Source organism: Pararge aegeria, chromosome 1, assembly GCF_905163445.1.
Source record: "Pararge aegeria chromosome 1, ilParAegt1.1, whole genome shotgun sequence".
NCBI lineage: Eukaryota > Metazoa > Arthropoda > Insecta > Lepidoptera > Nymphalidae > Pararge > Pararge aegeria.
In genome coordinates this window covers 4,085,962-4,101,419 of record NC_053180.1, presented here as the reverse complement: position 1 = coordinate 4,101,419, position 15,458 = coordinate 4,085,962, and the positions used below count along the sequence as shown (strand labels likewise).

General features: G+C 33.1%; 2 protein-coding genes across 2 annotated transcripts in view; one reads left to right on the top strand and one right to left on the bottom strand.

The window, feature by feature from the left end:
* Positions 1-10,767, bottom strand: part of LOC120636931 — a 90,559-nt gene extending 79,792 nt beyond the window's left edge. The window contains exon 1 of the mRNA XM_039908505.1: positions 10,550-10,767. The gene's annotated coding sequence lies outside the window, so the exon portion shown is untranslated. The remainder of the gene's footprint in view (positions 1-10,549) is intronic.
* Positions 10,768-11,338: 571 nt separating this feature from the next.
* LOC120624907 lies at positions 11,339-13,907 on the top strand. Its single transcript, XM_039891699.1, has 4 exons — positions 11,339-11,528; positions 11,848-11,985; positions 12,572-12,736; positions 12,874-13,907. The coding sequence occupies exons 1-3, from the start codon at positions 11,403-11,405 to the stop codon at positions 12,650-12,652; spliced, it is 345 nt and encodes a 114-aa protein (XP_039747633.1). The 5' UTR covers positions 11,339-11,402; the 3' UTR covers positions 12,653-12,736; positions 12,874-13,907.
* Positions 13,908-15,458: the final 1,551 nt, after the last annotated feature.

The window sequence follows — 15,458 nt, the reverse complement described above, 5'->3', positions numbered from 1 at the left end:
AACGTTCAAGGTCTACAATGCAAATTATAATAATTAAGAATGAATGAATACACTTTTATTGTACACCAAATAAAAAAAAAAGTTACAGAGATATAAACATACAAAACATAGAGCAAGGGTTAAAGAGGGTACAATTATTTAAAAATTTAGACAAAGTTCATTAAAGATTACTACAATTGATTGCAGTAAATGTTACTCAAGAGATTGCAGTCAAGGGCTAACTTGTAGTGGTGAAAAAAAAATCGTAACATACAAAAGCGAGCCTTTTGGGGCATGAGGGAATGCTGGTCATTTCCGCCATTATCCCGAACCGTATAGACCTCCCCAGACTTTGCTTAATCTATTGTATTAATAGGTAATATACATATTCTTTAATAGGTCCTACCGACTTTGATTTAACACATATACGAGCTATAAAAAGCCTACCATAAGGTTTTTATACGCTCGCACGCACGTTACTGCCCATACCCATAATCGGTTTCTACATGGCCTCATACCAGAACGCTAATTCGCTTGGCGGCAAGTCTTTGTTTGTAGGGTGGTAACTAAAGAAGGGATAAAGGCAAGAAGAAGAATAAATATAGATTATAATTGCATCCTTGAGGCTAACCTCTACAACGCATCAAGGAGAGAAGCCGAGGTTATGTTTGTATTGCAACAAACACGGTCACTATGGTTACCACTGACGTGCGATGCGTGACGATGCGATTGACAGTTATTTTCGTCGATATATTAAAGATTTCATTACTTGCTTGCAGTAGGAACTTTATAAACCCTATCAAAGGACACGTTGATAACATGTTTCTAGGAGATAACCCTGTGAATTATCAATCTTTATATCCAGTTAAAAAATATAAATTATACGTTTATTACAATTTATTTTGTTATTAAAGTCTGACTTCTATCCTCTCAATATGTTATCCTCTTAAACAGCGGTTACGAGTAAAAAAATCAGAGCCTTAATAAGGAAATAATAAGAGTTAAACATGGAACTCGAAATGCCTATCTTGCCACCCTTATTTCGGCGATAAGACGGTCCGACATCAGAAGTGGGATATCGCAACCGTCCTGCCTACATAGGAACAATATTTACAGATGTTTAACGATGAAGACCTGCCATCTCTATACAACTGTCGTGCGTTCTAAATTATGATTTTTTTATGTAAGCAAAATATTTTTTGTATGAAAGCAACTAACAATAATAGTTGTAAACTAGAGCTCCTTAAATACCTCGCTATTCGTGCTGCTAAAACTTTTCTGCAACAAAAAAAACTGTGACTTATGAAAAATAGATATATATATATTTAGGTTCATTTCGATACTGAGCACAGTGAAACTATGCAGTGTAGTTTTGCCTGTAACTACCGTGTTTTATGCATGACCCAAATACGCAATGCGCTCTTTAAAAATAACAATAATTTACATCATCCTACGACCTCATTGAGAGTAGGTAATTATCCGCAAATAGCAAGTCCACAGAATCATAAACAGATCAAGTTAATTATACCTACCACGGAATATATATTCAAGATGTTTTTTACAATAAGGCAATTCTTCAATACGCACTATAAACTAGTTTGTCAAGTGTAGGTAAAACATAGAAGCAATACATATAATACCATAGCAAAATACTATTAGATTGACCTGCTATTTGGGTTGTCTTTGCTTCCGAGAATAGAGCATTGAAAGAGAAAGAACAAAAAAGGGGAAATGAGAAATCGCAAAACACGTGAGTCAACGCAACGTAATGCTAAGGTTCTATGCTGATCTGGAAGAAAATGGCAAGGTTATTTTGGCCCGTGTGAGTACATAAAGAAAGGAAAAAAATGCCTATAATAAAATAAATAGAGGCAAAACTTTTAAAAGATCTGAATATTTTTGGTTCTCTAGCTTGATTCTTCTACTCTTCCTTCCTTGGAAAAATATGATACTACCAATAGCTTATAACAGTCCTCTAAGTTGCAACAGATGCAATAAGTTACAATAACGTTTGTCTCCATAAAATCTGCTCTCTTGACTATATGCCGTGGCAGCCGTGGTACTTCAACCAGCAGCCTTGACATTGCAAATGTGACTGTCTTTAAAAGCCTTTTCAAATTTATGCATTGAAATAGATCAACCTCTGTATATCTCTGTTCTCAAAAACATCAAATTTTGTGCAGTCAATTAAAATAGAGTGGTAAATTTGGTTCCTCTGTTTGGTACTCAGAAGCTATACACATAGTCTGTACCAATACCAATGCTCTGCTGGCCTCAGGCCGAGGATCCCCTCGCTTCTTCGAGCCCTAGGGTTGAAACTCTTCCTGGCAGAGTCCCATTCCGAGGCTCGCCAATGAGCCTGCGTTACGTTAATAAAATCATTAGGGTTAAACAGCTTCACACAATCCGAAAAAAAAAATGCTCTGCTGGCCTTTGCTTACGTCACCTACAAAATATCTTTGTTTTGTTTAGAAATGTACGAGGCTAGGTTATGCGGTGATTGCTCATTTGCCAGATCGTTGGAGCGTGAGCACTAAACAAAAGTGAATCAACTTTTAGTTTCACTTTTATTCTACCCTGAATACACTCCACTTCCCATTATTATTTTGCACTTAACATAAGATCGTTATGTTAAGCTTCTTCTTCTTCTTCTGTTCCTGGGCCTTTTCCGCACTTGGTTGGTCTGGAGCCGTCCGTTGTATGTATGGCCACTGAGGCGGCTCCCCGCTGGATCACTCCAGCCCGCCGAGCTCACTCTAGAAGTTTAGCAGGCCGCCCAGGTCGCCGAGTGCTTCGTGGAGTTTTGCTTAGGAGCCAAGGTGTGCTGCGCGTGATTCTGCCACTCCATTGCTGCATTGGAGTATTACGTGTATCGGTGTTTCTTCCGTCTCCGTTTCTACGTTAAGCTAACGAACAATTTTTACGACCATGAGTGGAACCCCAGGATTCGACGACTTCGACATCTGAAGGTGCATTTTGCGAGAGCTCACACCTCGGGTTAGGAACTAGGGCTTAGTCCTAACACCCTTTGTCGAGGCTCCACGTCCGGATGACGTCAGAGATCGGGCCTTTAATTTTAGACACATATAACTCACATGAGTATTATGAGTTTTATTCCCACCAGTGGAGCAATGCTAGTGATGATACTGATGAACGTTCGGTCGCGTGCCGTCTTCGTCACGTAGGCAAATGGTTCGCGATCTCTTCCCTAGAGGTTACATTGTTTACAAACGTAAAACAATAGACGCCTACGTCGAGCTTTATCATCTTATCGCTGTGATAACAAAGTGTTTGCCTTTGCAAACAACCTTACTTTTATTTACACCCTATTTAATAACCGCCCACGCAAAAACGTCGGGTATTATAAGTTGGTTGTGTCTGTGCGTGTGTTTGTCTGGCTGTAAAATCGTATTTCCCGAACGGTTGTACCGATTTTCATTGTTTTTTGTTTAAAAACGTAATATGTTTGATGAAAATCGGCCCAAGGTTGTCTCCACCAAAAAATGGCTAACTAACTAATTCAATATAGGTATCAAATGAAAGGGAATGAGAAATTATAACTAAACTAAATAAATTTAATTTTTTTTTAACGATACATAAAACATTGGACATATTAACTTATGTACGTTGAAAAAAACCGTATATAAAGCCTTTTGCATAGCTCTAGCTCTTCAGCCTTGAACTGCAATGGACTAAGGAAAGTTCAGATCACACAACAAGCGGCATTGATTTCTATGTGCATAGTGTATAGGTTTTTTTTTATTTGATTCGTTTTCGTTTTAATTTCCATCGCATTGAATCCAAGAGCAACGCGGGTGCTATGCGATTATATCGGACCATAAAATCGTTTTGTGGACATTCCTTAAAAAAGCCTAGTGCTTGGATCGCTCATAAATTCCCTTCTTCCATAGTGTAGTGTAGTCCAAAAGTAGGCCTAGTTTATAAAAACGTTTGAAAGGTCAATCTGTTTGTAATGACTCTACCGCCGGTTCGGAAGGCAGATTCTACCCACAAGAAGCCAGCAAGAAACTAAGCAGTTGCTCTTTTCCAACATCATCCATTAACATTTTAAAATTCATTTTTATATCCTGTGAGATAAAAGCGGAGCCGGATGCTTACAAACTACCTTGTCATTAAGAAATACTTCAACTATATAGTAACGTCGCTGTAATAAATGTGTTTTGACATAACGTTGTTTAAACGTATGCATTGTTTAGTCCAAAATTAACCTAAGAATCGTATAATCGACCAAAGTCAAAGTCAAAGTCAAATATATCTTTATTCAAATAGGCACATAGATGGCACTTTTGATGCGTTATTTTATACAAAATGTGTACATAGCAGTGAGTAGTGATGGCGATAACTACAATCGTAAACTTAAAACTAAAGCTACGAGGGTTCCAATCGCGCCCTGGTCTAAGAAGAAGCCCACAACAAACTTAGCCGGGTGTTCTTTTTGTTATCACCATCTCACATTGTCATTAGAAAATATTTAAGAAGCAACCTGGTTAGAGCAATTGTTTACACCCAAGCTTTTTTATCGTTTACGTAATCCTTTATACTATAATAGGACTTTTCTATAAGCTTTCGCTTAATACAAACTTTGAACTTCTTTAGTGACATCTCCAAGATATCAACCGGTAATTTATTGTAAAATTGTATACAATTTCCTTTAAATGAATTGCTTATTTTGTGTAGTCTAGTGTACTGCACTGCAAGTTTATTTTTGCTTCTAACGTGCAAATTATTGCAGTCACATTTTCTTTTAAATTTTGATATATTTTTGTGAACATACATTAAATTTTCAAATATGTATTGGCTATAGAGTGTCATTATTTTAACATCTTTAAATTTATCTTTCAATGACTCTCTCGGACCCATTTTATAGATCGCGCGAACAGCCTTCTTCTGCAGCACGAAAATAGTGCCAATATCAGCAGCATTACCCCATAGTAAAACTCCATATGACATAATGCTGTGAAAGTAACTAAAATAGACTAGCCTAGCAGTTTCTATGTCTGTCAGGTGGCGTATCTTCTTTACTGCATAGGCAGCAGAACTAAGCCTGTTCGATAAATTATTTACATGAGGGCCCCATTGAAGTTTAGCATCTAACGTTATTCCTAGAAATACTGTTGTATCCACCGGATTCAATTACTCATTATTAAGTAGTATAGTGGTTTTTACATGTTTAACATTTGGTAATGTGAATTTTATGCACTTAGTTTTATTTTCATTTAAAACCAAATTATTAGCTTCAAACCATTGTACTACTTTAGCGAGATAGTTGTTTACATCGTCTAAAGCTAATTCACGTCTCTTAATTTTGAACATAAGTGATGTATCATCAGCAAACAATACTATCCCGTGATTGTCCTTAACAAGGTAAGGCAGGTCATTAATGTAAATAAGGAATAGAAAAGGTCCTAATATAGAACCCTGTGGAACACCAATTTTCACAAATGACCCATTAGACCGCTTTCCATTAACGTCTACCATTTGCACCCTATCACGCAAGTAGTAACTAATCAAGTCGAGAGCTACACCCTGAATTCCATAGTGGTGTAGTTTTCTGACTAACGTTTCATGTACAACACAATCAAACGCCTTAGACAAATCACAGAACACACCAAGTGCATCATGTGACTCCTCCCAAGCTTCAAATATATTATGTATTAGCTCAACACCAACGTCGATAGTTGAGCGACCCCGTGTAAAACCAAATTGTTTAACGTGGAGTAAATCATACTTATGAAAATAGGCAAGTAACTGATTTAAAATAAGTTTTTCAAAAATTTTACTGAAAGTGGGCAGTACTGATATTGGTCTGAAGTTAGTGGGGTCAGAAGTACTACCCGATTTAAACAAAGGAACTATTTTACTATGTTTCATTAAGTCAGGAAACACACCACAATCTATACAGTTATTAAATATTAATGCTAAATCGGGTGCAACGATATCAATAAGTGATTTGAGAACTTCAACGGAAATGCCCCACAAGTCACTTGTTTTTTTATTATTTAATAATTTAAAGGCTTTAATAACGACCATAATATGAAGATGGCTATAATTTGTGTCCATTTTCTGTAAGTCCGTCGTCATGAAAGGGCTCGACTCATAAAATAATGTACACTACATTGAAAGTCGGGGTTTTTTAAATTTTAAATTTATATTTTATTGCATTAAAAAGTGATCGATAGTGAACCAGTGAGACACATGCGACATAATATCACGGTTTACATTGACAGAGTTATCGTTACTTTGATCAGTTTTAAAAACTAGAGTAGTATCAACTGCGATTAGAAATACATAATTATATCTTCTGCACCGCAACATAATATTACACAGGCTATTTCGTCTCCCCGCGCGTGCCACTCGATTTATTCTAGTCGATTCTGCTCAAGTGCACTCGGTACATGTGTACCGAGGCCGCGGGGTGTTTAAGCTGAGGCCACACTAGCGTTGAGCGAAGTTATGCGATCAACGGCTGTTGGATCACTCTAACTTGTTTGTATTGGATATCAATTGAATTGTATCGAATTGTCAACTATGTGTATCTTGAACTTTGCGTATCTTCCTAGTTCCTTCCTATCTATCATCTCATATCATGATATATATAGATTGACATATTCGAAGAGATACCTCTTAAACCTGATGGGCCTTTAAAGCCTTCTCACCATAAAAGAGAAGGTTTCGGAGACCCACCACCTTGCTCCAGTGGCTTGGTGCGCCTAAACGATTGTCAACATTTTTATGTTAGTGATAATTACCGGGCAGACTAAGACGGCTTAACGTTCTCTCCGGACTGCGAAGCGATTTCCGGATACGATTTTGTATTTTTTTAAATGTAGCCATTTAGAAAAAAGTACAAGTCTTGGTCCAATCGAAAATCGAACCAAGAACAAAAAATGAAATGATAAATGGAACAGAATACATCAGTAAATGTATGTGCTTCAAACTGCAGAGCCGATTCTCCAAGAAGATATATAAACTATTTTTTTTAGTCTAATACAAGTTATCCTTTTCGAAGCAATCTTACCGGCATATGTAGGAGACAACAATCCTTTGGCTCATACTTTTGACACAGAGTACAGGATTTACGACTCTAAAACGAGTGGTATTAATACCATTTTACTTCGACGATACAGAGTTTGATACTCGAAAACGACTCCTCGATTGCGAGCGCGCAAAACTTAGTTAGACTTGGTACTATGAAGTTAGTCTGTATAGATTATATACTTCGTATACCTTCTACATTTAACTTGGCACCGACTTAAAAATCTTGTAGAAAAGATTTATTTTTTGTCAAAATAAAATAAAACACGGGTTTTAGTCGATAGTTTGCAATCATTTCTAAGTAATAACAGACGAATGTCAACTATAATTGAAACGCAATCATCATTTTGTTTTGTAGACTGATGAACACATTTCCAAATGGTGGTATAAATGCCCAAGTAACATTAAAAAATACTCAAATCGCTATAGGTGGCCCTATAATATTTTAAGCATTCCCTCAATTTCTCCGATCCCTTTAACAAATCTCGACCTGATGAGTATGGGAACCACATGGGAAGTATACCGTATCAAACAAAAAAAATGATTTTCAAATCGGTTTATAAATCACAGAGTTCTGAGCTAAAAAAAAACGAAAAAATATTAAAAAAAAACAACCAAATTTATAAGTCTATTAAAAATATACAATATGAGTCACACTGAATTACTATAAATCATTAGATGTTTTTGTTTGTTTTAAGTGTTGATAATTTTTAAAAGAGCACTTATAGAACGGTGGATGATAAGTTTAGACACCAAAAGCAACAATAAGTCATTTGTAATCATGATTTCCATCAATTATGACTCACAGTGCCCAGTGAACTGATGGGGTTGGGCACAAATTAATTAGTAGGGTTAATTAAAATGATACACAGAACTATCTGCATAAATAACTTTCAATAGGAGTTTATGAATGAATGAATTTCAAAATAATGAGGTAAATAAAATCCTTACTGAATATTGTAACAGTGGAAGTTTGACGTTCGTCCTTCCTTCACACTCTAACTAAGCAACCAATACGCTTAATTTGTAGCATACAGTTATGTGAAAGGACAGAGAGCAACTGAGGCTACTTTTTATTCCAGGAAATAAAATGGTATCCACGGAATTTGTAAAAATGGAAATTAAAGCAAAAGCAGAATGCAGGCAACAGCTACTGAGGATATAAATTCTTTGAGTCACAGAAAAAAGCTGAATTTATATTCTCATTTATGCATTTTATCCTAGTTAATCCAATTTCCTAATTCTAGTATCCTACGAATCCATTCTAATATTATAAGTGTGTTTGTTAATTTGTTTGTTACCTATGTGCCTCAAATGTTTCAACAACTTGGCACAGAGATTGCTGGCGACCTGGAGATGACATAGGACACTTTTTATCCCAGGAAATAAAAGGTTCCAATAGGATTTGAGGGAACACATATTTTTTTTAGTATATGTTACATATTATTGGCTCAACCGCTTAATGAATCTTAACATAAGCACAAAGAATACTTTTAATTTGAACAATTAAAATAATATATATTAGTACTGCTGTGTATAGATGTTTTTTTGTTCAGCCAAGAACAATTAAATGGATTTTGATAAAACTGTACAGTAATACAGTTTATACTATTTGGGTTTTTGTTACGCTGTAATAGATGTATTTATATATAGTTTAATTAACATGTTAAGTTAAATTTTTTATTTGGTAAATTAAACTATAAGGATTTAAAAAAAATCTTGATGAAAAAAATATGAACTATGAGATAACATAGCTATGAGCTTATGTGTTGCTGTTAATATTAGGCAAAGATAGTGTATGGTGGGATTGTTACTCTTTAACAGTTTTATAAATTACTTCTTTATCTTGTCAGTAATCAGAAATTCTAAGCAGATTTAGTCACCAGCATCAACTAATTTCCATATATAAGATATAATTACATTCTGAGACGAAGAAAGGCATTAGAAACTTTTTTCATTTTTTAACAGAGTAGCTTTTTAAATATACTTTACAGTAGATAATATCAAAAAGTTATTTTGCATCTTAAGATTGCAGCAAGATGAAAGAAATGTATCTACTTACATAGGTCAAAGTGACAAGCTTCTTCTTATAAGTTATAACACACCAGATTAAAAGACATATGAATTGTTTGTTGTCTAAATAACTACCTCATTAAGATGTGTAAACTGTTTTTAATTTATTGAAAGTTCCATAAAAACTCAATACCTAACTTAAGGTCTATTTACATTATACAAGTTACTTGCATGTTTACCAATACATATTGTAATTTATGTTTAATATTCCTGTTTTATTTCAAAACTGTTACTATAATAGATTAATAACTACAAGAAAAAATATTTATTATATATATACAAGAATTTCCTTATGTCCCATTCCAGAGCTTCCTAGTAAGTGTGGAGGGTAGCCACCAAGGGAGTTTTATTGGGTAATCCCACATAGACCGAAATTATCACCGCAGAGGCTGGGTATTTCATAAGGTTTACTCCACTAACAAAATAAAAGAGCAAAACAGAAGAATTTAAAGTTTCTGAAAACAGAAACTTTTAATTCTTGAATGACAAAGATTGCATCTTGTTTTCCAATTTTGATGCAAGCAAGTTGTAGCATCTAAATATGGCTTTATGCAAACAATAACTGCTATCTTTTTTTGTAATCTAAATGGATATATAAGTATATAACAATTTTAATGGAATCATTATCACAAAATGAAAATAAAAAACATCTTTACAGCTATAAGGAAAAACTACATTACGAAATTGCTCTTAGCTTAACAAACATTTAAAAACCACCTTAAGTATTTGCACCAAAGTTCATATTTGCATAGCAAACATTCTAACTGGGTACATGAGTAACACTAATTTGGCATGCTACTGTAAAGTAGACTTTAGTAGATTGTGATAAGATTTGTATTTCAGTTCAAATGTATGAGTCAGTACATCTGCACTAAGAATGCACTGATGTTTAAGGGTCAATACTCACTGGAATCTACTTTAAAACCTAAATACCAGTTAGACATTTGGATTGGGTTTTGATGAATTAAGGATTAGAAATTAATTAATAATAGTTTGAGTAAATAATTTAAGTAATTTGAATCATTGTTTTACTTTTCACAATTCAAGTTGTCTAAGAAAAAAAAAGTAATATAACTAAAGCACACAGGCATATAAACATGTACATATAAAGTGGACTGATGAACACATTACCACTCTTTTACCTTGTACAGTCAGGTTTTGCATAAACTGTAGGTAAGACTTTTATGGCCAAAAAAAAAAAATGTTTATGAGAGAAAAAATATTCTTCATACAATAAAACATACAATAATTACATAATTCTATGAATATTAAATAAACATCTGCAAACATATTTTTATATAAAAAAAAACACACTGTATACTTGCTACAATAAATAATATTATCTATGTTATTTTTTCTTCATTAGTGTCAAGAATAATCACTTTATAATAAAAAAGATTGGTGGAAAAGTAAGATTAATAGAAAAGTAAATATTACATACCTATTTCGTTGAATTGTGATCTCGTTTAATAGCGCAGAGTTCGATAAAATCCAAGATGTGATGATTTTAAAAACTGCACAACACTTCAGGTCACGAAAGTTTAATAAAAAAAGATTAAAAACTAACAATTAGACAGTGTAATAACAAAGAATTACTGAAAATATTGAAGATTTTGCACAATTTAGTCCAGTCTCCACAGTTTCACAAAACACTTTAGATTTTTGAAGTATTGACACATTTTGACAAGCTTATTCTATTCCACCACAGAGTAAAAATAATTACATTTGGATTGACATTAAATTTTTTTTAAGGCTAATATGTGCTGCACAGTTAGGGTGGAATACCGATATTCATACACATTACCGATTTTTATAAAAAAAAATAGTGAAACTGAAATGATTCTCGGTTATCGTCTTCATAAAGTGAACTTATTATTTACAGTAGAGTTCACTTTGTCGATAGGACATGTGAACGATTACCGTTTTTGAATTGAAAGAGTTTAAGTTAAACTAGCAACATTTTTGTTTTTATTTCATATTTTTATGCTCACAGTTTTTTTCTACATTCGGAGATTCAAACTGCTCTATTCCACGAAAGTATCGACTTCTTATTTTCTAAATGCTTGTGACTTTTATGAATGAATCTACAAAGTCCAAATATGATAAGTATTTCATATGATCAAACCATGGTAACATTTGATATGAAAATAAATATCTTTGGCATTGGGCATGCGCTATTGTGGTACTCAATAAAGATAGAAGCAACAAGTGGTTACACCTATCGATTTTCCAAAAACTCGCCTATAATAACGCATTTGAATACATTTTATTTAACCAACTGTTAAGGTGCTAAAATGCTACGCATGGCATCATCATTAGCCTTGTTATTAAATTTAGGATTATACGACTCTTGTTTTAGTGAAAAAACTGGTATTACATTTACTTTTAAAGAATACCAATACAAGGATTCACCCAAAAATGTACGTATTACATTAACCATCTTTCATTTTAATTTCTCAATAACTCCAATATATTAGCTAAAATCAGAAGGTAATACTAATATAAATAAATAAATTGTCTTTATTATCAACATTTTGAAATATTATGGTTCAGATGATGCCATATTTGTTGGTAGTACTGGTGGCCTGATAATCAAATATTGATGTTTTATATCTACCAGGAGACCCGAGGACGCTTAATTTTTTATCTTTAGATTTAAAATGGCTTTTATAAGATATATCTAAAATTTTCTCCTTAATTCCTATTTTATTCATTTTGGAATTCAATATAACTTTGCAGGAAATGACATTCCGTGAATTTGAAACAGCATGCGAACAAAGCAGCGCCTGTAATCAAATAAGTGGCTTACCACGAACACGCTGTGTTCGAGAGTGTGTATCACCATCATGTTACAGAGAAATATATTCATCAGATCCGGTAAAATATTTATAAAATAATCATCACGAAAGTTGAAAGATAACTATGCACAGTTATTTTTGCAGTTAATAGTAGGTACCAGTTGCAGCATGTGCAGAAACTTCTTAATACCACTTTAAATTTGTACAACAATATTTGTACAATTTAAACTCAAGTAATAAGAACTATGCTCATTTTAAATTTTATAAAACTCGATATTTACAAACAAAGATAAGAATTCACTTCGGTCAAATTCGCTTTACAGTTCTTTCCGTATGTCTTCTAAAGCTTCTAAGTTAAAGCACTAAGTAAATTTTAGAAAACTTGTAAAAGAAATGATGCCAATTCCGTTTTTTGTGTAAAAAAACAGAATTGGCATCATTTCTTTCATTAAACTTAACCAAATTGGTATGTTTAAAAAAATGCCGGTTTTTTACAATATTGCCCATAGAAAGGATAGCAAGATTTTCAGACTTGCCAATTTCGTTCAATCAATAATTTTATCATACAGAAACCTCCATGATTTCTTGCGTGTACATTGCTGCACGCGCAATTATTTTTAAGACAATTGTTGGGGTTGAGGGTTTAAATATATATTTATTTTCAGCTTGAGGAGGGCGAAATTGATGTCAGACTAAATTCATTTAAGGGCTGTTTCGTTCAAAGAAGTGGCCGAACGAGAAATTGATTTTGTTCAACAATAATATCATCATTTACCTTATGTGTTAATAAGATAAATAAAATACGGCGTAAAATTGCATTTATGTTGCTCGTAAGTACATAATTTTCTAATTGCATGATACTGCTAAAGTTGTAGGTACTTAATTGTATTTTTCACTGCGTTACATTTTAATGGTTCATTTTACATACATACATAAATATAAAAATAATTGTTTTCTTTTGTTTTAGCTCCTGACCATTACCTTTTACAAAAAAGAGGCATTAATGAAGAGAGTAGTGGGAAACTATCGACGAAAACTTTAATTGTACTTAACTTTAGACCTATTATATGGATAGGTTTTGAATTTAGGGCAAAATAATGAAGAATCTCCAAACCAAATATAGCTATATCAGGAAAGTTTGTGGTTTGGTTACTGTATTAAACCTACTGACATTATTGCAAAGTGCAATGTATAAATTGTATTATGAACTTATTAAAGATGTTTGGGTACGGTGATGAGTATCTTATCAGTATTGATGCTCTTAAAAAGCTCAACAGAGTTCAAAATGTAGATATGTTTAATTCAAATATAATAAATATCATTGTAGATACTTCAGAAACATTTTTAACGACTTCATTTCCTTAATCGTAACCCTCCTACTAGACTAGAACTGTGGTTATAATGCGACGAGATTGATACTAAAGATTTCGTTTGGTCGGACCATCACATGGACTACCTTCCACGTACTCTGGGTCCTTCTTAATTGGACCATTTATATTGTCATTTATTATTATAAATTTTTCTCATCGGTTTTCTTTTCAAAGTTTTTGGAGTAGTTAGTTTGAGTATTGTGTACAAAAGGTGAATAATGTAATTGTGTTTTGTTCTCGGAGCATGGGAACTTTAACACAAAACATACCCAGAGCCTCAGTATTTCTCTTCTTAAAATTTAGGAAAACTAATCGACATAAATTATTTATATTAATATTTACAGATTCTTAGCTGTACTTTCTTAATAATGTAGATATATCTTATAATTCTAGTTTATCCACTACTAGACGTGGCTTCGCGTCGCGTCTTTTTGATTATTCACAAAAACAGTTTTATTAAAATAAATTTAAAGTTTTTTAGCTGCTGAAACGATTGAAGTTCCTATGGGAAAGACAAATTAAAGACTAGAACGATACAGGTTCCTATGACGTCAAAGACGAATTAAAGACCAGAATGAATTGGATTTGGAACATAAAGCTCGCATAATGACAATTTAATACCACTTTTATATGTAAATTATTGAATGGATTTTTCGTTAATTCTAGCTTATTCTTGAAGTTTACCAAGTATTTTTATGTACACGGTGAGTTAATAAAAGTTATATTCTATATTTAAAGATAGTTTTATTTTGCATACTTAACGGTTCCATAACAAATCTAAATATATATTTAAATAGAAGTACCCGAAGCCTCACCCACGATTTTTTATCTAGACATATAATTGATTTGTGATGAAAAGCAAATTTTGTATTTTTTTAGGGCGTTCTATCTTCGAGTTACATTTCATCAAAACAGATGCAACAGTAAGCCGAACATCGATTACAAAAAAACAAACATACATGCATGCAATGCATGCATTTGGCATTTATAATATTAGTATGAATAGATTATAAAAAAAATATATGATGTCCTTGCGATATAGCAAGATAAGAAAAAGAACGTTATAATCTCTAGCGAGAGCCATGAATATGGTCCTATAACTGTTGTTAAGAAAGTGTGGATCAAATTAATTTAAATAATTAATAAAATTTATTTATGTACAACGAGTACATAAATAAAATTTTAAAATTTTATTTATGTACTTTAAATGTTTGCCAATAGTCACTATCTTCATCGAAAGAATTACTAAATAATGCTGAGGATTTATTATTAATGACGAGTTCATGGTATTTTTCCCATAGAACTTCTTATTGTTTTTGACTCTGCATTACAAATACATTTATTAGAATACATAAAATGTTTTTTTTAGGGTTACAGCAAATGTCACGCTTACTGCCAATTGTTTATGGAGGGTAGAGGTAAGGAGAGTCATCTTATATGGGAGAAAAGTTGAAAAAGTGTCCTGACACTGCGCTAAATAACAGTTCAAAAATCCTCCACAATGGCGCTGGTGTATGCACAGGGTATGGTATGAATGTAGCAATCGTAGATGAATTGAAGTATGCCGAGTTAAAAAATTTAATGTCATTATCGACTAAAGTAGTTAATTATTGAGAATTTCAACAACTTACGTTGTACAAAATATTGTGGTAAATATAACCTTACTTCCTTGTTTATTTTTCAAGCCTACTCTAACCATATTTATATTTGGCGCTTCTTTTAAGAGTTACCCTGATGCAAATGTGGCGCCATCCTAATTTAATACATTTTGACGACACTTTTTCATATACACAGATGACTCTCCTTACCTCTACCCTCCATACAATTGTTATCATCTTACATTTTAAGGACTATGAAATACTCAGATACAATCAAGCGACTCCTAACGAAGGTTGGCAATCATTGGCACTATTTCGGTATTGGAGACCGGTGCTCGAATAATTTGGTGCACTTCCTAAACCAATGACATTAGCTTTTTAGCCATAATATTCTCCTACGGACAGCTAAGTTTTAAAATGGAAAGGGATTCAGCATTGCAGACCAAGTTGTCACTTGACTATTGCGTATAATATATACTTCAATGCTCCAACCAAAAATTAAATCCTTTGTATTAAATATAATTATGAGAAACAAAAAATTTATTTTCTACAATTTACATTTTCAATGTTTTAATTAAAAATCG